We start from the raw sequence: 21,994 nt of genomic DNA, 5'->3' as shown, positions 1-21,994 counted from the left end.
AGGGAGAATAAAGGCATCTACGACTAAAACCCCCAAATACCACAAATAACGCTTCACAAAAACTGGTGGTCACTAGAAAAACTGGGTCGAGAAGGCTAGATAAAAATAGTAAATTGAAGTAAAATGGCTTTACCAGAGAAAAAAATTACTTCCCTATCAACAGTACTTGAAATTGCAAAAATGATACCAGAATACGCGGGAAATTCAGACGTAGATGAGTTTATCGAAAAATTAAAAATATTCGACGAACTAACAAAATTGTATGAAGATAAGGTCAAAGAGCAATGCGTTGCAGCCAGATTAAAGGGAAGCGCCCTTAAATATTTTGAAGCAATTAAGGAAAAAGAGCCAAAGGACATCAGTACTCTAATTGAATCTTTTAAAACAAGATTCATTGAGACAAGCATCTCCGAGAGGCTAAGAACAGAGGTAGTCACATTCGATACCTCAACTGGTATCAGGGAATATGCAGACAAAATTTGTAGATCCGTGTGTTTACAATTAGAAAAAGGCGAAAATGACGAGTCAGCACCAGAAGTACAACTACATACTTTTACTCAAGTGTTACAAAAAAAGTTATTAATACTAATATTATCGCGAAAACCTGAAAATTTAGAGCCGGCTATATAATACTAGTCGAAACAGAGGTAAAAATTGACGAGGCTATGAAAAAGTTTGACCAGATGTCAATAAATAACACAGGAGCCCAAGAAAATATAAAATATGAAAGAGGACAGAAAAGGGTGAACTTTGAAGAGCCAAATCGTAAACCAAACAGGCGCGACGGAGGCCGAGGATCGCCGTCTAAGGAGATAGCTGACAGATTCCACGACCTTGAGAGATTAGCAGCTAATAACTATAGAAAATATGGGCACCCTCCCCCACCAAAGACAGATAGTTGGGGAGCCAACAAGGACAGATTCAAACTATTTAAAAATAACCAGGAAACAAACAAACAATTTAAGAGAAAATTTTATTGCTATTATTGTAGCAAACCAAACCACTATGCAACGGATTGCTGGCATAGAATACGCAAAGAAGGCCAGACGTACAAGACAAGACACCAATTCAGAACGCAGGGGGACAGAAATTTAGGAAGACAGGGAACAAATAATACTTGGCAAACACCTAATAATATTCCTAAATTTAGGCCTAGAAGTCAAATAGTTAACAATACACAGGGTCAAAGTAGCAGCGCTGAAGAAAACTGGGATAATCCCAGAAATTTTTAGTCAAACAGTGGACATTTAAACGGAGAAACCAGCCTGTAAGGGTCGACACAGCTGTTTCCTTAAAAAGACCCCTATGTAGTGTAGAATATTGTGATACAAATGCAATTAATAATAATCTACCGATTCTGCGTTGTTTTAAAATTGAGTGTTTTCAAAATTTACCATGTTTACTAGATACAGGCGCATCTAAATCATTAATTTGAGAGGAAGTCTTTAATAGATTTCCTCCTAGTGTCAAAAATCGAGTAAGCAGATGCCAAAATACCCTAACATCAGTGACAGGGCACAAACTGACAATTTTGGGAGAATGTCCACTAAAATTTAGTGCAGGGGATAAAGAAATAATAGTAACAGTAATAATATGCAAGCAGCTACCATTTCCTTGTATTCTGGGAGTAGATGCCATCAGAAAATATGGGATTGTATGGGAACCCATATCCAATAAAATCACAAAAAACCAGGCAAATTAAAATAATAGGCAAATTTGCGTAACAACAAATAACGAAAGTGAAAATTCGAATGTTAACCTAAAAATACGCGGAAAAATAACACAATAGACGGGGGCATGAAAGCTCAAGCTCTTGCTAAATTAAGTGAAAAAGATGGAAAGGTTAAAACGATGAATGCCGTAATAGGGGGGTACACCGTAAAAGAATACCCAATGATTTTCGTGGTAAATCAAGTTATAAAAATTTAAAATGGTATAACATACTTACAACTATCAAATCTAAGTAATGATAAAATAAAACTGAACCAGGTAGAACTTGGATCAGTAGAAAAGATTTCAAATTCAGAAATAAAATCTCTAAACAGTCCAGAATTAAGCGTAAACTTCACTTCTAACCACGAACATTTATCCTCATTAAAACCGCAACCACAAGAAGAGTATGCAATGGCGAAAATGAAATTTTTGCAACAATTTGGTTTAAAAAATTTACCGGAAAACGTAAGAACCAGGGTGGGAAATATTCTTTGGGATTTTAAATGGACTTTTACAAGACACAAATCAGATTAAGGACTAACTCAATCATGCTCAAGATATCAACAGACGGCCCTCCAATCAAAAAGTCACCGTATAAAACACCTTATCATTTAAAGCCATGGTTAGAAAGCCAAATAAAAGAAATGGAAGATCAGTTTATAATTAAAAAAATATGTAGTAACTGGTGCTTTCCATAAGTGATGGTATGAAAAAAAGATAGTACTTGTAGATTTTGTATAGACTTTAGAGCACTAAGCATCGCTACGGTTAAAGACATAATGAAGTTATCGAAAATTGGTTTGATTTTAGATTCCTTGGGGGGTTCAAAATATTACACTGGTTTTGATTTAATAGCAGGATATTGGCAAATCGCTTTAGATGCAGAAACTAAGCATAAAGCTACAGTAATCTTAGACGATGGGAGAACATTCACCTTTGAAAGGATGCCATTTGGCTTATCATTTAGTCCAAATTGTTTCAGTAGGCTAATGAATTTGGTGATAAAATATAACGAACCAGGAAGGAAAAAAGATACCTCGTCTTATTTAGATGATGTAATTCTGTTTAATGAAAACTTGGAAGACCATTTGGTCGGACTTAGAAAAATACTGGAAAAGTTTGAAAAAGCAGGCTTAAAATTAAAACCAGAAAAGTTAAAAATAGTGGTACCAAAATATGTATTTCTTGGACACCTGATAAACCAAGGTACTATTTCACCAAATCTAGAAAAATTTACAGTCATAGAAAATTTACAGCCTCCTAAAGATCAAAAAAGCTGCAGATCAGTTTGTGGGCTATTAAGCTATTTCAGACGATATATTAAAAATTATGCCACAATAGCACAACCTTTGACGAAGCTTTTAAAGAAATCAGGTCAATTCGAATGTCCAGAGGAGGCAAAACAAGTGCTAACTGAAATAAAAAGGCAACTATAACTGGCACCAGAACTTAAATTACCAGATTCGTCTCAAAACTTCTGTTTGTAAACAGATGCTTCGGGGTCTGGTATTGGGGCCACATTAATAAATATTTATTCTGAGGGAGTAGAATCAATAGTTCAATACGCCAGTAGGTGACTGACGGAAGCAGAAAAAAAAATACTCGACAGTCGAAAGGGAGTGTTTAGCAGTTATAGTTTTTACACAATATTTTCGACAATTTTTACTTGGAAAAAAATTTATTTTAAGAGTAGACCAAAAATCATTAGTTTGGCTAAATACGATGCAAAATACTTCAGCCCGGCTGACACGGTGGATACTGCGTCTGCAAGCATATTCATATACTCCAATATATATAAGGGGCCGTACAAATATTTTACCAGACTATTTATCACGAAATCCAGATAAGAAAGAAAATGTGATAGCAACCATCCAGATTGAACTGGAAGGGGTAGAAATACTGTCTAATGAAAATATTTCAAAGCATCAAAATTAAGACGATTTTTGTTTAGCAATGAAATCCTTTTTATCAAAAGGAACAGAACTGCCAGAGCACTCTAAACATTTTTAAAGGACTTATACAATTTTGATCTAGACACAAGTATAAATCTTCTAGTAAGATACCATAGACCATCACAAGAGTATAGAAAAATTGACTTAAAAATTATTCCAGTGATTCCAAAATCTCTGGAAGAAGAAGTTTTGCAGATGGCACATGCAACGATTGGCTTTCACATGGGAGAAGCACAAACTACGGGGAGGCTGAAGGGAATTTTTTATTTTCCAAAAATGTACTCAAAAGTAAAAGCTTTTATACAAAGCTGCCAAGAGTGCGCTAAACAAAAGTCACCACCAAAGACCCCTAGGGCTGAATTAGGTCAATACCCCACCCCCTCAGCGGTAGGAGAAATAATGTCAATACGCGTTTGAGGATCCGGGGGAAGTTAACCAGTTACCAGGAAAGGAAACAGGTGTGTACTCACTATAGTCGACCATTTTAATTCATATTTTTGCGCTTTTCAAATTAAAGATGAAAAGACAAAAACCATTGCGAAAGTTTTGGTAAGTCACCTAGTTTTGGAACACGGAATTTTCCCTAGAATTTTACTTAGCGATAATGGGCCATGTTTTAGAGCCAAATTATTAGACGACATTACAGAATTTATAGGGGTTAGACGATGGTTTACCTCGTCTTACCTTGCAGCAGCTAATGGGAAAGCTTAACGCAAGCATAGGGAATTAGCTTACATGCTGGGAATACATGCAAGAGAGGAAAAGGAAAATTAGGATGAACATTTACCATTTGTAGTCTTTGCAATAAATACCGATTTTTCACGTACCTTAAAAGAAACGCCATTTTTTTTTTGCAACACATAAGAGATCCCAGAATTTGTTTAAATTAAATAAAAAATGACAGAATATATTACAACTTAGACGAAAGTTGGCTAGTTGTCCTCCTATCACTTTTGACTATTAAAAAGGGCACTAGCCCTTGGAATTTCCAATCAAATGAGCCTGTTTTGAAGTTTCTACGTCAACACCTTCTTTAAAATCCTTGTGTGCCCCCAGGGCATAACTTAAAACCCTTGCCCTGAGGGCTCTGGGGGAGTGTCCTCCTCAAAAGCTTATTTTCTGTCTGGAAATCAATTATGCTCAACAAAATGGCTATCTCAAAGTTTTGATTGGATATGTTTGGGGGAATGATGGGAGTGATAATGATAAGCAAGAGGTGGTAAAGCTAATTATAAAACATATGGAACAATTTAAAGACAATCTATAAGATGCAAAACAGAACAAACATGAAAATAAGACAGAAAAAGCAAAAATAAAACGAGTGACTGTTAAGAAGAGTGGGTTTATGTTCACAAAACAAGTCTAGAAGGAACCAAAAAGTTAAAACCGAAATGAGACGGACCTTATAGGATTACAAAAATTCTACCAAATAACAACATATGTTCTAAAACATCAGCATAAGGAAAAGGAAGAAGTAATACACCATAATAGAATGAAAAAGGGATATTTTTCAAAACCGTGGAAAACAGAGCCTATACTTTCAGAAGAAAAAATAGAAGAAACGATCTCACCAGTCTATATCAGAAGACCATATGAATTTTATGACCTTTTTAACGACCACAACAGTTGGGAGAAGTGGAAGGAATATTTAGCAAAGACTTGGCAGCAAACTTTTCACAACAAACAAGAGAAAAAAAGAAAAGTTCAATCTACATCGGATACAAGTGATGAAAGCGACATAGAAGAGCCTCAAACACAACCTACTGGTTTAAGACATAATAAACCAGAGGTTAAATCCAAAGAGGAAGAAAAATTGGAAGAAACCAAAGAATTATCTGATTTTCATACGCTAGACTCACCTAAAGCCGTAGCGCAAAAATGGCTTTTGGAACAAACGCCATCTACCAGACGCGAGCTAACAGAAGGTGACACCGAAAATTCTTCGACAGAAATCGATATAGCTAAACCTGGACATCGTTACGAAAACCTTCTTTGAGAGAAAAATTATGGAAAACCTTAAAGAAACCAAAGGGGCAACAAGAAGTTCCTTTGTCAGCAGCACAAGTCGCCAAAACACTTATAAAAAAAGCCAAACATCAAGAGAAACAACGATTAAAGAGATTTGACGAGGCAACAAAACAGCACTCGGAATCAGAACCTTGTAAGCCACACTATAGGAACCACGGAAAAACTTGCGAATATTATAAAGAAAAAAAGCAAAAAGTCCAAAACTCGGACCAGGAAACGGAGAAAGGCAGAACAAGTGCAGCCCCCAGCAGATTAATATTTGAATAAAACAGTAATAACAAAAAAAATAAAATAAATATTAAATAAAAATCAAACGAGTATAAAAGCCACTAATATCTATTATGAACGTCACATTCCAACGCCAAATTATTATTTCCGATCGGAAGTGACATCGTAGGTTCCTGCAACAAATTTTGTTTCCAATATGAGATAAGACTTCGCGAGCGGTGAAATGTCAAGATTGACAAAACGAATTAGGCTTCGTTTCATAGAAAAAGGAAAATAAGTAAGGCCACGTAACTTTTAAATGGGTTTAGTAAATCTAATTAAATTATACATATTTAGAATCAGCATTAAAATGCGATTTTTTTGATATGTATATTGAATTTTTTTTTTCAGGGGGGGATAATTAAAAAAAAAAACGAAGGAGGATGGTTTACTGAAATAGGGTCATTGGAAGGTAGCAAATTTGGAGGAGCTCAACCCCGGCTAGCCTCTCGTTGTTAAGTACATGCAATGCATCTACTGACCTTTGACTCTCTGAGGGAACTTTTTCAGTCGAATTTGAAAAAAAATTGTTTTGAAGAATTTTAAAATAATTGTAATAGGAAAAATAGCGAGAGTTTACATTAAGTGCGCGCTACATGTACAAGCTAGCTGTAATCTTATTATAATTAGTTATAGTCTAAAAGAATATTTTTTTATTAGTTACAAATGGTAAAGAAAAAAAAATTTAAAGAAGCGCTATAAAGGTTTAAGCAAAACTGAGAATAAGCTTAGAAGCAAAAAGAGTGCTAGGTAAAGGAAACGAAAAGCGAAAAAAAAAAATTATAACCTAAAAACTTACCAGAAGGTAAAAGCCAACGACAAAAGCCATTAAGAATAAGACAAAAATTAGCCCTATCGTCACAAGTAAACCACGATTAATAGATAAATATAGTAATTTTAACTCTAGTCATGTATTGTACATGAGTTCACAAATTGATAAAGGAGATCCCTAGTTTACACATTTGTTGTTTACCTGAGCCACTTAAAAGATTCACACCCCGAGATGTGAAACCCTAACAAAAAATAAACATATCCACATTTTATTTGAAAATAAAATATAACCTTTCACAACAAAAAAACTCGCAGTAATGTACATAAATTCATTCTTCTAATTCTCCCAGACTCAAGCTTATCAGTAAACCGCAGATACGGAACAACACATTCAAAGCTATTCAGCCTTGCCAATGGGATTATTTTCTTTCTTTCCTTGGCAAAAAGGATCGTAATTAAATCTAGAATAAAATTTGCAACCAGTATATCGTAAAAATTCCATTTTTATAAACAAATGAGGGCTAAAAATGCGGCACAAAACTTAACTAAAAGTGCTCTAAAAATCAACTAGAAAATACAATGCTTTTCGAACACTAACACTTTTGGAAAGAGAAACTTAAATAATTTTAGAACAAATACAGGTTGTGGCAATAGACACCCCCCCCCTTATAACAAAAGGGATCATGTAAATTACCAAAGAATGAGAAACGACGCAGAAAATTTTAAATTTTATTTAATAAAATAGGAGACAAAAGAATATATGATTAGAAAATACCTATTTAACTGAAAAAGCTGACAAAGATTTAAAAAAAACCGCTTAGGCTTCACTAAAGTAAATAATAAAAAAAAAAAAAAAAAAAAATACAAGTTGAAAAAATAGCCAGACGGAAGTGAAGTAAAAGAAATTGGGTGACAAATGAACACAAGTTGAAGTCGAAATTTAAGGCAAGAAAAATTAAATTTGGTAAGTTAAAGCGAAAAATTTTTTTTTCGATTATATTTGTTTAAAAAAAAAAAAAAAAAAAACTACCGAAAGTAAAAAAAAGAAATATGGAGATAAGGATATATTCCTTGGAAAAGAACCACCTTTTTAATAAAGGGAAGAGCCTATGGGAAGATTGTAGCTACAAATAAAAAGTGTAGATATACATAATATATTGTTGTGTCTCGTGTTCTTAATAAACCTATTAGATTGAACAGAATCACAAGGAAAACTGCTGTTGAGCCTACCAGGCGCTTTTTTATGGTGAACAAGCACCAAATAGACATTACTGAGATGAAAGCACAACAAAAAGGTAAAAAGTCAGAAAATTCCATCTCAAGCTTTTTCAAACTGATTCGCATGCTAAAAATTTAGCTATGGTTGAATATAATTTTGAAAAAAAAGTTATTTTTTCTTTTAGAAAAGGATAAACCTTGAATAGGTGAATTACTAGAGTTAAACCTGGTTTTATGCAAAAAAAAACTTGACTCGGGTTTTTGACAACTCTTGAGCACACGTAGCGCGTAGCGCATAGACGTATTATGATTATTTTGCGCATCATAGCGCATAGAACTGTAATTATATTTGCAAACTCGTGTTACTAAGATATGAACAACAAATCGCTCCCCGGAAAAAAAAGTCTTACCTAGACGGAAGTGGAAAGAACCACTTATTATAAAGGCTTATTAGCCTGAACTTGGGGATATTTCATAACTGATTTAATGATTATGGGATTGATTATATATGTTTTTAAATATTGGTATTATAGGAAACATCAAACCCCAGAGGGAAGGATGTAAGAACCCCTGTCTGCACGAAACCATAATCTCTCGCGAAGAAATTAATTAATTTAAAAAAAAAGAGAACTTTTATCTGCAACCGCAGACAACGGTTGGCACTACGAGTGCATAAATATGAAAATAAAAGAGTACGATAAATAGTGAAGCGAATTCTTTGCTATGACAATAGTAATACTTTTGATTGCAATTAAATTGTTATTTTGAGCGTTTCGCTAATGGAAAAAAAAGAGTTACAACATATTTTAGTGTTGCTTTTTGAGAAATATACTTTGAAAAAAAATGCTTTGTGTATATTTAAATTACTATAGAGTGTTTTAAATAACTTTTAAAACTTTAACCAAATGTATTTTTCATAAAAGTTCTATCTAAGTTTTGTGACTTCGCAATACTTGTGTAAGTATATTACAAAATGGTTGTGTATATACTATGTTTTTAATTTACTTTAAATTTTAACTAGTGATGTAATTGTATACGTAACTTTTTGAACTCAAGTCAAAGTATTAATAATTTTTTTTTTATTGTAAAATAATCAGTTTAGTATTTAAGTTTGAAAGAATAATCCAGCAAGGAACATAATGTTTCAATTTAAGCGGGATATTATTTTTGTAGTGATTAAAAAAAAAGTGGAGAAAGTAATTAAAGTAATTAACTTTCGAATGCTGAGGGTTTCATGCTACTATGTATGTAAAAATATATGCTTTATATGTATACTAATATGGAAATTTATTTTAGTGACAGCCTTAGCTATTTTTTTTTGGAAATCAAATTTTTCATAACATCCTGTTTGATCCATTTCTTAATCTTTTCTTTGACGCATTTTTGGAAAGTAGCAAATTTCAAAGCCAGTTCAAATATATCCTGATACTATCATCACATACCATCGGAAGCCAAAACATACTTGATCAACTGATATTTGGAAACTATAGCAGAAATACAGACTTTACTACAAGTTCATCAAAAGTGAGATAAAATCAGAACTTAATTTAGGCCTAGAGAATGTGCTACATAGCCCAATGGCTTATGTTATTGAAATATGTGAAAAATGCTTTGTGAAAATTGAGAAATTAAAATGTTATGTGAAAATTACCAAGGACTTTCTAAAACGGAATATATATAGTATATCAGCCACATTACACGGATAGATTAAATTATTAATGGGAATTAAATTTAAACTCAAAAGATTCATAAACTTGTAAAATATAACTTGAAATCTAATTTTAGCAAAGCCATTAATATTATGTTTAAGCCGCATGGGGTCAAGTAAAACAGAAGATGCATATGAATAGGGTAAAAGAGTAATTGTCAGTCCTAGAGACAGAGAAAAAGAGAAACAAGGATGAATTTCAAATTGAAATCCTTCGACAGAAAAGAACATGGCCTATATTGGACCAGAAACATGACCCTAAGGAAACCCATTGAGGGTATATGCACATAATGACCCAAAGATGGCAGCATAATAGCTTTAGACGAAATTAAGTTGTTTTAAAAGTAAAGTATTGAGAATTGGGACAATTCTTCTTTAAATGGGGAGTATTGTGGTAAAGCTTTCTAAGTTAGTTAATTACTAATTTAGTAAAAATATATATGACGCAAATATGAAGTTTGGAAAGACCACTTTTTATTAAGATAAGGAATATATCCTGCTAAATTCTGTTTAACGGGAAATTGAGAAATTACCACTTTATAGCGAATACGTGGGAAGGTGTGGTTGATAAAAATGTATAAAAGATACATTTTATCGGAAGGGAAAATCTTATACAAAAAATATGCCGGACTGACCTCTGTTCCGTTGTTTTAGAAATACTTTGGGACTTTGTCTTATCATTGTAAGTGTCTAAGATCTTATTTATATTTTATTGTTGTTTTATTGAGACTTGTGGGCTACTTGGGACAGCCAGTCCCAGTAGACAGATTATATCTGATTATCTTATATGGTAAATGAATAAAAGTATTGCATTTTAGACGACCTCTCTACGATCTATTTTTAGCCTCTCGAACATACTCAGTCGGTACGCCTCATTAGTTTGGTCATAGCCTAAGGCACGCTACCAAAGTTTAATTACCTTAGGGCCAGAGTTTATCTCCTCTATAAAGGGAGAATAAAGGCATCTACGACTAAAACCCCCAAATACCACAAATAACGCTTCACAACAATGTTATCCTCAGTCTGACTAGAAGGTTCCAGAGATGGGAGTGTCTCTTCTTGACGGGGGCATCGGGAAGATGGAATCTTCTTCTGTGACGGGAGGGGCAATGGTGATTCATTATTAAGCTCTTTAAGGATAATGAGTATCCTAGCTCTTGAATTAGGCAAACGGGGGGTACAAGGGGAAGGTAGAACTGGTCAATTTGAAGGATTTACCTGTAAGATTGAAATGTTCTTTGAGGAGCAATCAGGACACAACCAGTTATCAGTCCAATTAATTGCATCAATTTTTGCACACTTTTCAGTTCCTGTATGAAATGAACAATTGTACTCTCCACATTTCAAGGAGTTGGAAAAAACACTCTTGATCTGCACTCAGGACAGACCAGCTTCCGTCTAACCAAAACCATTTCTTCTAATTTTATTACACCAAGAGGTTAACAGCCCGAAATATAAATCCCAAGATGTTCACAGATCGGATGCTATATGAGAATAGTAGAAGGGAAGCCGCATCAGAAAGACTTTTCTTAGACGACTTAACAAAAATGACGCTGTAAGGTCGGGTATTCAAAGTTGAGGTTTTGGAGGACAGCTACCTCCTCCATTTGAAGACACAAATACATATTAGGCTAACTACAAACGTTTATTAACATTGTCGACTGAATATGGCACTTTATGAAAATACCGTCGTATTGGTGTGAATAGTGTGTCTGCAGTGGAGGGTACGGGAAAGTACTACCATGTCCCCTTGAAGACCAAAATACACACAAACTTCAAACATTTATTAGAATTGTCAATGAAATATGACACTTGTCGTAAAGACACCTTCTTAATGCTGTTGCATCCTCCCCGGACAAATTTATGAAGGTCTCATTGTTTATTACTTTTGTTGCATAAATGTAGATTAGAGCTGCATTCTTATAAATATATTCACAAACATGCAGACACAAGTATAACTGTGTACGGGCAAAGGTAATATTCAATGTCTGATTTACAGCCTATATCTCCCCATATATATTGAAGGATCTCTTAAATCAGTTTTGGATATTTTCTATAAGCCTTCAGCTTAGTTTCCCCGTGTTATTATTCTTAATGAAAACGCATTCATGGTGAAGGTTTAGTCCGATTTAATCTTTGGCTTTTATATTCTGGAAAAAATGTATCAGAAAACGCAATCTTTGAGCACTCTAGAATGACTTGGAGTTTCTTTAAGGGTAACTCTAGAGAACTTAAAAAAAGAGGACTACAATTTTTTGCTAATGTAGCAAACTGGGAAGGTTTAAGGAAGCGAAAGAAGTGGAGAAAAAATAATTGGAAAAGGACGGTACTGGCAACCCTTACGCTACAAAGTGCCTCAAGAAAATGAAGACTTCAATTTTCGTGATGCTAGAAACTGGCAAGGTTTAATGTACTAGTAATATTTTTACTTAAAATTGTTGCTAGAAAAATAATTTGCAAATAAAAGGGACTGGGAACCCTGACCCGGCAAAAAAATTAACTATATAAATTAATTGTAAATCCCTCCTCCACTTTGAAAGTTGATACTTAGTTTTGAAAGGAACAATTTATAATTGCTGCATTTGCTGCGGTTGGTTGTGCTCCTTCCGTATCCATGTTTAATGTTTAGTCTTCTGTTAAAAAAAAAAGTGTATCTGAAAACATAATTTTTGAGTACTCTAAAAGGAACTGGAGTTTTTAAAGTTGATTCTTGAATTACTTCAAAAAATGGGTCAGCTTCATATTTCCTAGTGTAAGAAACTTGATTTAATCTGAATGTAAGAAATTTGATTTAAATGGGTCAGCTTCATTTTTCCTAGTGTAATAAACTTGATTAAAATGACTTGATTTAATCTACCAGTAAAACATTTTTATAAGGCTATTGAAAAAGACGCTCAAAAATTGAAGCATTCTTTATTTAAATTCTATGACGAATCTAATTAAAACAGTTCGTGGTAACGAACTGTAAGTAAGGTGTGCTGCAGCTCAATAGTAACCAAAACTTTATAAAGCAGAGTCTTGATAGCAATAGATACATTAAAAAAAAAAAAAAAATTGATGCTTATTCAAAATATGTAAGATTCATCAAATTTAATAATAGGCATCCCTATCAAAAGATATGAGTCTGAGAAGAGTTGCACAATTTTTAAAAAAGGAGGAAACACCCCCAAAACATCAAGTGATCTTAATGAAAATCATTCCATCAGATTTAGCATACCAAAGAACCCTACTGTAGGGGTTTCAAGCTCCTATGTAAAAAAATTGGGAATTTTGCATTTTTTGCCAGAAGAAAGATTTCGGATGCGCGTTTATTTGTTTTTTTCCCCCAAATCTAACCAGTGATCATAGGAGTTCGGAAGGGGGCTCATTTGATCGGAAATCGAAAGTTCTAGTGACCTTTTTCAGTGACCAACAATACTGGAGGGTAACTAGCACCTCTCCCATGCTTTTCCCCCAAAGTCACCTGATCAAAATTTTGAGATAGCTATTTTCTTCAGCATAGTCGAAAAATCTAATAACTATATCTTTGAGGATGACTTAAACCCCCACAGTCCTCGGGGGAAGGGCTACAAGCTATGAACTTTGCCCATTGTTTACATATAGTATTGGTTATTGGGAACTAGACAGACGTTTTCAGGGAGGATTTTTCTGGGAGGGGGGGTGGGGCTACGTGAGAGAATCTTCACATGGAGGCATTTTTCATGAGGAAAGGGAATTTTGCATGGAAGGGGAGTCGGATTTTCTAGCATTATTTAAAAAACGATCAGAAATTATATACAAAAAACATTTTTTTAAAACTGAAAGTAAGGAGCAACATTAAAACTTAAATTGAAAAGAAATTATTATGTATATGAAGGGGGTCACCCCCTCGTCAATACCTCACTCTTTACGCTGAAGTTTTTTAGTACTTTTAAAAGAGCTACTTGTTCTAATTAACCGCCTTTGTGTTTTAAGAGTCATTTTTAAAGAATTGGGACAAAGTTCGAACTTTAGCGTAAAGAGTGAGGTATTGACGTGGGGGTGACCCCCTTCATATACGTAATAATTTCTGTTCGTTTTTAGTTTTAATGTTACTCCTTACTTTCAGGGAAATAAACTTGTTTTTTTTTATCTAATCTAATATAGGGACACACAATTTTATATACGGCTCTCAGTCTTGTGATGCGTTTTCAAAACCGCCCGCAAAACTATTTTGGGCTGGCAAACTCCACTTTGGAGCTTTGTAGTAATCCCCGAGGGCTAGAGGAATCAAGGAGACACATCAGTATTGTTTTATTCTAAATGATTTTTCTGTGTTGTCTTTTATGAAAATATAAACAATTGGAAACCGGTGCTTTATAATGGTTGTTTAAAATGATTATTATTAACAGTTAAAAATCTCGAAATATATTTATTTGATTTTTCTCTCTTTTGTAACATTTATATCTTTCTAACGTCTTTCTAATCGCGTCTTGTATAACATCTTTCCAACTGCCACAGGCAAGCTTTAGTTGCTTATAAAATACTGTGAATAGGAATCGTCCTTGTGTCTTTGCTCTTTCGATTAAAATTATTGCCGCCAAGCTAGAAGATTAATGGTAATTTATATTCCCATTAAACCATATTTAAAAATCTCTTAAACCAGATATCAACCCAAATGTGCCAACGCAGCCTGACTTGTCGTTCGACTGTTTATTATCGACTTGGCTCCTTAAACTGTCAACGTTGTCAAATGACAAAAGTCAAATTTCAAATGCTGAAAAGCAGCCTGACCTGCCGTTCGACTGTTTTGATCGACTTGGCTCCTTAAATTGTCAATGTCTTCAAATGACAAAATTCAAATTTCAAATGCTGAAAAGTAGCCTGACCTGTCGTTCGACTGTTTATGATCGACTTGGCTCCTTAAACTGTCAACGTTGTCAAATGAGAAAAGTCAAATTTCAAAAGCGCAAGGAGAATTAACTTGGCTCCTTAAAATGTCAACATTGTCAAATGACAAAAGTCAAATTTCAAACGCGTAAAAAAGGCCTGACCTTTCGTTCGATAACTGAGCTTATGATAGACTTGGACCCTTAAACGGTCATTGAACCTTTCGTCCGAATATGACTTGGCTTCTCAAAAGGTCAACACTATCCAATGTCAAGTTTCAAATGCACAAAACAGCTTGACCTGTCATCCTATAATTTATAATTGACTAAGCTCTTTAAAATGTCAACTTTGTCAAATGTCAAACATGAAATGTCAAATTCTAATTACCCCAAAAAAGGCTGGCCTGACGGTCGATAGTTCATTATTTACTTGGTTCCTTAAAATGTCAACGTTGCGAAATGTGAAATTTCCAACGCACAAAAACATCCTGATCTGTCGTTTTAAACTTTATGATTAACCTGGTTCCTTAAAATCACAATGTTTTAAAATGGAAAAAAACACCCCCATATGTTCTTAAATACTACTTTATAATTGACTGAGCTCCTTCGAATGATAATATTTCTGGTAGATTAAATTCCTGGTTAACTAAAGCGTGTTTTTGAAGCAATGAAATACACAAACAGAGTAGAATAACTACTAGTGCCCTCTTCTCTCATTTAAGGCCAACTGTAAAATCCGTGAAAGGGGCTAATGCACTATGGGATGAGTACAACGGAAAAGTACGATTGATGCAAACGCAAGATTAAGCTTCAGTAGCGTTAATTTTGGAAAGAGGGGCCTGAACGCCTTCCAACACATCTGATCGTGCAGTCTAAGTAAAATATAACAAAATTAATGGACGAGAACTTCTTAAATCATTCAAAAATTTATTAAAATTCTATATACGAACATATTAGTTGAATTGTATCTTTGAATATACCCCTTGGCGAACGTTTTTATAAGGTTTAAATTAAACCATGTCCGGCTTTAGCCCAATTTAATATAAAGTCCATATTCAAGTATATTATTTGAATCCTATCTTGAACTTACCTCTTGACGAACTTTTTATATAATGAAATAGAACTATGAGCAAAATTAGTCCAATTTACTATCGTCGATATACGAATTATTGCAATAATGTCTTTAAACTTGCCTCTTGAAGAACGTTTGGAATAAAGCGATGTATAGCTTTTTTCTATTTAAATATAGTCTATAGTCTATACGTGAGTTATTATTGAATTAAACCTTTGGACTTACCCCTTGACGGACGTTTTCATAAGGTCGAAACAAAAACTATGTACAGTTTTAGTTCGATTTTCCATAAGGACCAGAACCGAGTGTCATTCGATTATATCTTTGGACTTACCCCTTGACGAACGTTTATATAAGATGGAAATAAAACTGTAAACAGCTTTAGTCTGAAATGCTATAAAGTTTATGTCTGAGTGTATTACTGAATTGTATATTTGAGCTTACTCTTCGACGGACGTTTTCGTAAGGTTAAAATAAAACTATGCACAGCTTTTTTTTTCTATTTATTATATAGTCTATACGTGAGTATATTATTGAATTAAATCTTTGGATTTACCCCTTGACGGACGTTTTCATAAGAACCGAGTATATTATTCGATTATATCTCTGGACTTACCCCTTGACGAACGTTTATATAAGGTGGAAATAAAACTGTAAAACTGGTGTATAATGTTTATGTCTGAGTGTATTACTGAATACACTCAGGGCTCACCTTTTGGGTTCACCTTTCGAGGGACATTTTTATAAGGTTGAAATAAAACTATGTACAGCTTTAGCTCAATTTACTATAAAGTAAATATCCGAGTATATTATCTTTGAGCTTACCCCTTGACGGACATTTTTTTAAATTGATATAAATCTATGAACAGGCTAAGTCCAATTTACTATAAACTCTGCATACGAGTTATTATCTGAATCATTTCTGTGATCTTACCTCTAGAGAAACGGTTTTATAAGGTTGAAATAAAACTAAGAAAAGTTTTAATCCGATTTACTATAAAGCCTACGTCTGAGTATAATAGGGAATCGTATCTTGGAACTTTCTCCTCGAAGGTTGTTTCTATAAAGTTGACATAAAACTTTGCACAGCTTTAGCTCGTTTTACTTATAAAGTCCATATCCGATTATCCAAATTATATCGTTTTTATAAAATTAATATAAAACTATGAACAGATATAGGAAGATAAGTCTGCAAACCAAGATTAGAATATTAGAAGCTACAGTGATGACAGTGGTCAAATATGGCTCTGAAGCATGGACGCCCCGAAAAGCGGATGAAGATTTGCTCGATGTTTTCCAGAGAAATTGCCTAAGGATTGTTCTGGGTACCCGTTTGACTGACCGTATTTCAAACAATAGGCTATACGAAAAATGTGGTTCAATACCGCTCTCTAGGGCTATAATGAAACAAAGGTTGAGGTGGCTAGGGCACGTTGTGAGGATGAAGGATGTTAGATTGCCGAAGATTGTGCTTTTCGGCCAACCGTCTAGGGCTAAACGGAAAACAGGTCGTCCTCATCTGGGGTGGGAGGACGCCATAAAGAAAGATTTAAAGGAAATGGGAAATTCCTGGGTGAGTGTAAAGAGGGAGGCTTTGAATAGATTGGGGTGGAGGAGGAGCGTGCGTAGCTGTGCTGGCCTCAGGCGGCTTGGTGCTACGGTGAGTTTTTAGTAGTAGTAGTAGTAGTATGAACAGATTTAATGCAACATGCATTGAAGCCTAGATAGAAGTACATTATTTGAATCATATTTTTGATGTGACATCTACTGGAACGTTTATTCAAGGTTAAGCTAAAGCTATCAAGAGCTTTAGTCCAATTGACGAAAAAGTCTATATCTGGGTGCATCATTGAATTATATCTTTGAACTTAACTCTTAGCGGACGTTTTTATATGGCTGAAATAAAACGGCACTTAAGCATTATATGGGCCCTTCTAGAAAGTCAAGTTTGGTTAATGCTTATGATATAAAATAAAATTGGATGAATATATAATAGTTTATAAACAAATTTGGACTATATATTTGCACATTAGGGGGTGCGGGATGGGGGGTAAAGCATAGCATATATTAAATCATAACCTAACCTAACCTAGGTACCTGCCCCCCCCCGAAGCCCCAAAAAACAACAGTTTAAATATCGTAAACGCAATGAAAACCACGTTTTGCATTGCATTACTCTATAGCGCTCTCTTGAAATAACCCGTCTGGCGGGTTTTTCGTGACTGGTTTCTTGTAAAGGCCCATAGGCTATAATGTGTAAGTACCAATCAATCTATGTTCAACTTTAGTTCGATCTACTATAAAGTCAATATCTTAGCATATTATTCGAATTAAACCCTTGAACTTACTCCTTGACGGACATTTTTGTAGGGTTGAAATAAAACTATGTACAGCTTTGGACAAAACAGACACCCGAGGACCACAAAGGCGCTTAAACTTACACACATACTCATTGTGGTTGTCTGGACCTGAAAGAAAATGTTTATATATTTATTACGTTTTATAATTCGCACGTATATATAGTGAAATAGGTATTTAAAAACTATGTTTTTAATTATATTGACATCTACCTAATTTTATCGGCCATGATATAGGAGTTTCTTTGAAATTGCATTAATGCGTAACTTGCAAAGCCAAATAATAAAAAAAAGAAAAAGAAAACAAAAAACTATAATGAATCAAATTTGTATTTCCATGTATTTCAATTGACAAGAATAACTAATTAATTACAGTTTGTTGCTTTGAACTGCTTTTCAAGGGATCTCATAAATTTGAAGAATGTTACAACCCCCTCCCCCTCTAACCTCTAATTTTAAAGTCAAATTTTAATATTGGCATGACAGTCTTTTAGTTATCCTTGAATAATAAACATTCCAGAAACAGTACACTCAGTAAAATATTTCTAAGATGGTAGGGGAACCAGGGGCGGATCCAGGTTCTTTTTTTGGGGGGAGGGGCAAAATAGGTTGATCTGAAATTTTTTTTAGGGGGGGCGCGAAAAAGGTTGATCTGATAAACTTGCGTTAGGAGCAAGTTGAGTTAATTAAACTTGAGTTAATTAAGTAAATTACACTACTTTAGACTACACTAGGGGGTCAGGGGCCCCCCTCTGGATCCGCCATTGAGGGGGACCTGAAATATCAGAAAATAACCCAAGAGGCATCATTTATGTGAAGAAAGTCTCTTCCCCTCAAAAAATATCTCCTTATATTTGTTTGAATAATTGGAGTAAAACAATGTAGGCATAATACAGTTTAACCGTTAGTACTACACATACGTACTACACATACATTGTGGGTAAAAAACTTTCAATTGTATGAGCTATATACAGACATGTGTTTAGGGACGAGATTGGAGGCTCTATAAATATATTTCCAATAGTTTCAAATCAAATGATTATCTCAAAACTTTTGTTTGATAGTATTTTGGGCTAAAATTGATGTTTTGCTGCATAAGATGACAGAAAGTAATTCTTTACTATGGCACGACCTATTTTTGTTACTCAATTAAATTTGGAAAAAAAAAACTTTTTAAGCTGAAAGTGAGGAGCAATATTAGAACGTAAAATGAAGAGACATTATTGCGTATATGAGGGGGGGGGCTGAGCTTCCTCAGCCTTAGCTCTTTACTCTAAAATCTTGAGGTTGTTTAAGAATAGTTCTCATTCAAATTTAACGGCCCTTGTCTTTCTTAAAGAATTGTGACAGAAAATGAAACTTTAGCGTAAAGAGCGAATAATTTGGAAGTGACAGCCCCCTTCATATAGGGAAAAATTACTGTTCGTTTTAAGATTTAATGTTACTCCTTACTTTCTGCTGGAAAAAAACTTTTTTCTTAATTTAATTTCTGGCTGTTTTTCAAACCATACCCGGACCCCCCCCCCCCCCAATGTAAAATCTACCGTGGAAATTTCCCCATAAACTTTGCTAACAACGGATAATTTTCCCCATGGAAAATATCACCACTCGCCTCTGCAAAAAAGTTCCCCCAAAAGTTCCGTTTATTTCCCAATAACAAACGCAATATCTAAACAATGGCATATTGCTTAACTTACAGCCCATTCCCCAATAGCTGTGGAGGGTCATGTCGTTCCTCGAGGCATAGCTATTGAACTTTTCAACAATGTTGAATCATCAAGCTATTTCAAATTTTGATCGAATGTCTTTGGGGAAAAGGGGGTTTGGGAGGGGATAACTGTCCTCTAATCTTTTTAGTCTTTTTAAAAAGGATTTTCGTTGAACTGAGTCCTCTATCAATCTTCTCGGACTATTGGTTCGATGCGATCAACCCTGGGAAAAAAGAGAAAAAAAAATAATACAAATCCGGGAACTTCTCTCTGGCAAAAATGACAAAATCCCACATTTTTGTAGATATAAGCTTGAAACCTCTGCAGCAGTATTCTCTGATATGCTGAATCTGATTGTGTGATTTTAATTAAGACCGCCTGACTTTTTGAGGGTTGTTCCTCCCTTTTTCATAGATCACAAAGATTTTCTCGGGCTCGTAGCTTTTGATGGATAACATAAACCACTGTATATAAATATAATACAGTATGATCATTCCCTATCTCAATCGTTATACAAAGTCGGACCGATATGCAAGTGCTCCGGAGAAGATTTAAACAATTATAAACATAAGCGACATTCAATTTTTCACGGGTAGACAAGTCAGATTTCTCTTGAACGCAAAACTTGGCTTCACCTTTGCAACACTAAATTTTAAAGAATCTAATTTTAAATTAATCTATTCCGATACATATATAAAATCGGTAATTTGTAGTGCAATGTTATTATTTGATGTTATTAGGAATTACAAGTAGGTTTCGAAGTCTCGAGTTGGTTTCAAAGTTCCAAAGGCATTTTGAGAAAGTTTCTGCGAAAATACGCGTTTCAGGGTAATATACAGTGTGAACCAATGATGGCAGATTAAATGGGAGGAGCTCTTTGTACGCGCCGAGGATGTGGTAGCCAAAAAATCAATAAGCCGTGATCTTACTATTATATTATTTATATACAGTGCATTAAACTTAAAGAACTTTATATATTTGGAATTAGCATGAAAGTTGAATTATTTTCATAAAGTAAATTGTTATCAGAATTCTGTTTGTTTTAGAGTTTTGGTTACTGTTGGGCCAAGTGGCTAATTGAGGAGGGAGCTTAACATGCCAGAAAGTAATACTTTGCTGCGATGCAACCTGCTTTTGGTACTGAAAAGGGAACCATAACTACGCATTTATGGTCTAACGATCTCTTTAGTTGATACTCTACGATTGCTGGCACCCTTTGATAACACTTAAAAAAAACTTTTAAAAATTAACACATATCAGCGGTCAGAGAAAACATAAAATTTTTTGTTTTCAAACAGTTCGTGGTAACAAACTGCAAGCAAGGAGTGACTCGGGTCAATAGTAACCGAACTCTAAAAAATTATGAGTAGGGAGCCAGGTATTACTCCAGGGGGGAGTGACGTCACAGATAGATACGAGTTTCATGGTTATGTTTGTTGGTTATATTGTTTAATGGTTATATGGTTTGATGGTTATATTGTTTGATGGTTATATAGTTTGATGGTTATGTGATTTGATGTTGTATCATAGTTCTGTTTGTTGGTCGACTTGTTTGATGTTTTTTCATAGTTCTGTTCTGTTTGTTGGTTATCTGATTTGATGTTTCATAGATGGATCAGAAGGTACTGAATATACATGGTTGTGTTGTTTGATGGTTATGAGTGTTGTTTCATGATTATTTGGTTTGATGGTTATTTGATTTGATGTTTCATAGATGGATCAGAAGGTACTGAATATACATGGTTTTGTTGTTTGATGGTTATGAGTGCTGTTTCATGGTTATGTGGTTTGATGGTTATGTGGTTTGATGGTTATGTGATTAGATGTTTCATAGATGGGTCAGAAGGTACTGAATATACATGGTTTTGTTGTTTGATGGTTATGAGTGCTGTTTCATGGTTATGTGGTTTGATGGTTATGTGATTTGATGTTTCATAGATGGGTCTGAAGGTACTGAATATACATGGTTTTGTTGCTTGATGGTCATGAGTGATGTTTCAGGATTATATGGTTTGATATTTATGTGATTCGAACTTTCATAGATGGATCAAAAGGTAGTGCATATACTTGGTTTCACTGTTTGATTGCTATGAGGTCTGCTTCATGGTTATGTAGTTTGATGGTTATGTGATTTAATCTTTCATAGATGTTTCTATGCCTATTGAATACATACATGGATTATTTTGTGAGAAATAAATTAGTCGAAATTTTAGGGATTTTTTGGGCACTGTTCAAGTTCCATTTGAACAGTGTTGTAAGGTCCCCTACCCCAACCCCCAAGGGCCCCAACCCCCCAACTGTTGGCCACCTCCCACATTTTTTAATACTTTTTTTGCGCGCTTGAGACACAGA

General features: G+C 34.5%; 1 protein-coding gene across 2 annotated transcripts in view; it reads right to left on the bottom strand.

Annotated features, from left to right (window-relative positions):
• Positions 1 to 21,994, bottom strand: part of LOC148954103 (metabotropic glutamate receptor 8-like) — a 437,295-nt gene that overhangs the window by 32,031 nt on the left and 383,270 nt on the right. For both annotated transcript variants that reach the window (XM_089085905.1, XM_089085904.1), the window contains exon 14: positions 17,925 to 18,044. In XM_089085905.1, coding sequence (XP_088942031.1) covers positions 17,925 to 18,044 — 120 coding nt within the window. The remainder of the gene's footprint in view (positions 1 to 17,924; positions 18,045 to 21,994) is intronic.

Source organism: Artemia sp. Qi Xiang Cuo, chromosome 3 (assembly GCF_049724085.1).
Source record: "Artemia sp. Qi Xiang Cuo chromosome 3, ASM4972408v1, whole genome shotgun sequence".
NCBI classification, from domain to species: Eukaryota; Metazoa; Arthropoda; class Branchiopoda; order Anostraca; family Artemiidae; genus Artemia; species Artemia sp. Qi Xiang Cuo.
This window is presented reverse-complemented; position numbering and strand designations above follow the sequence as displayed.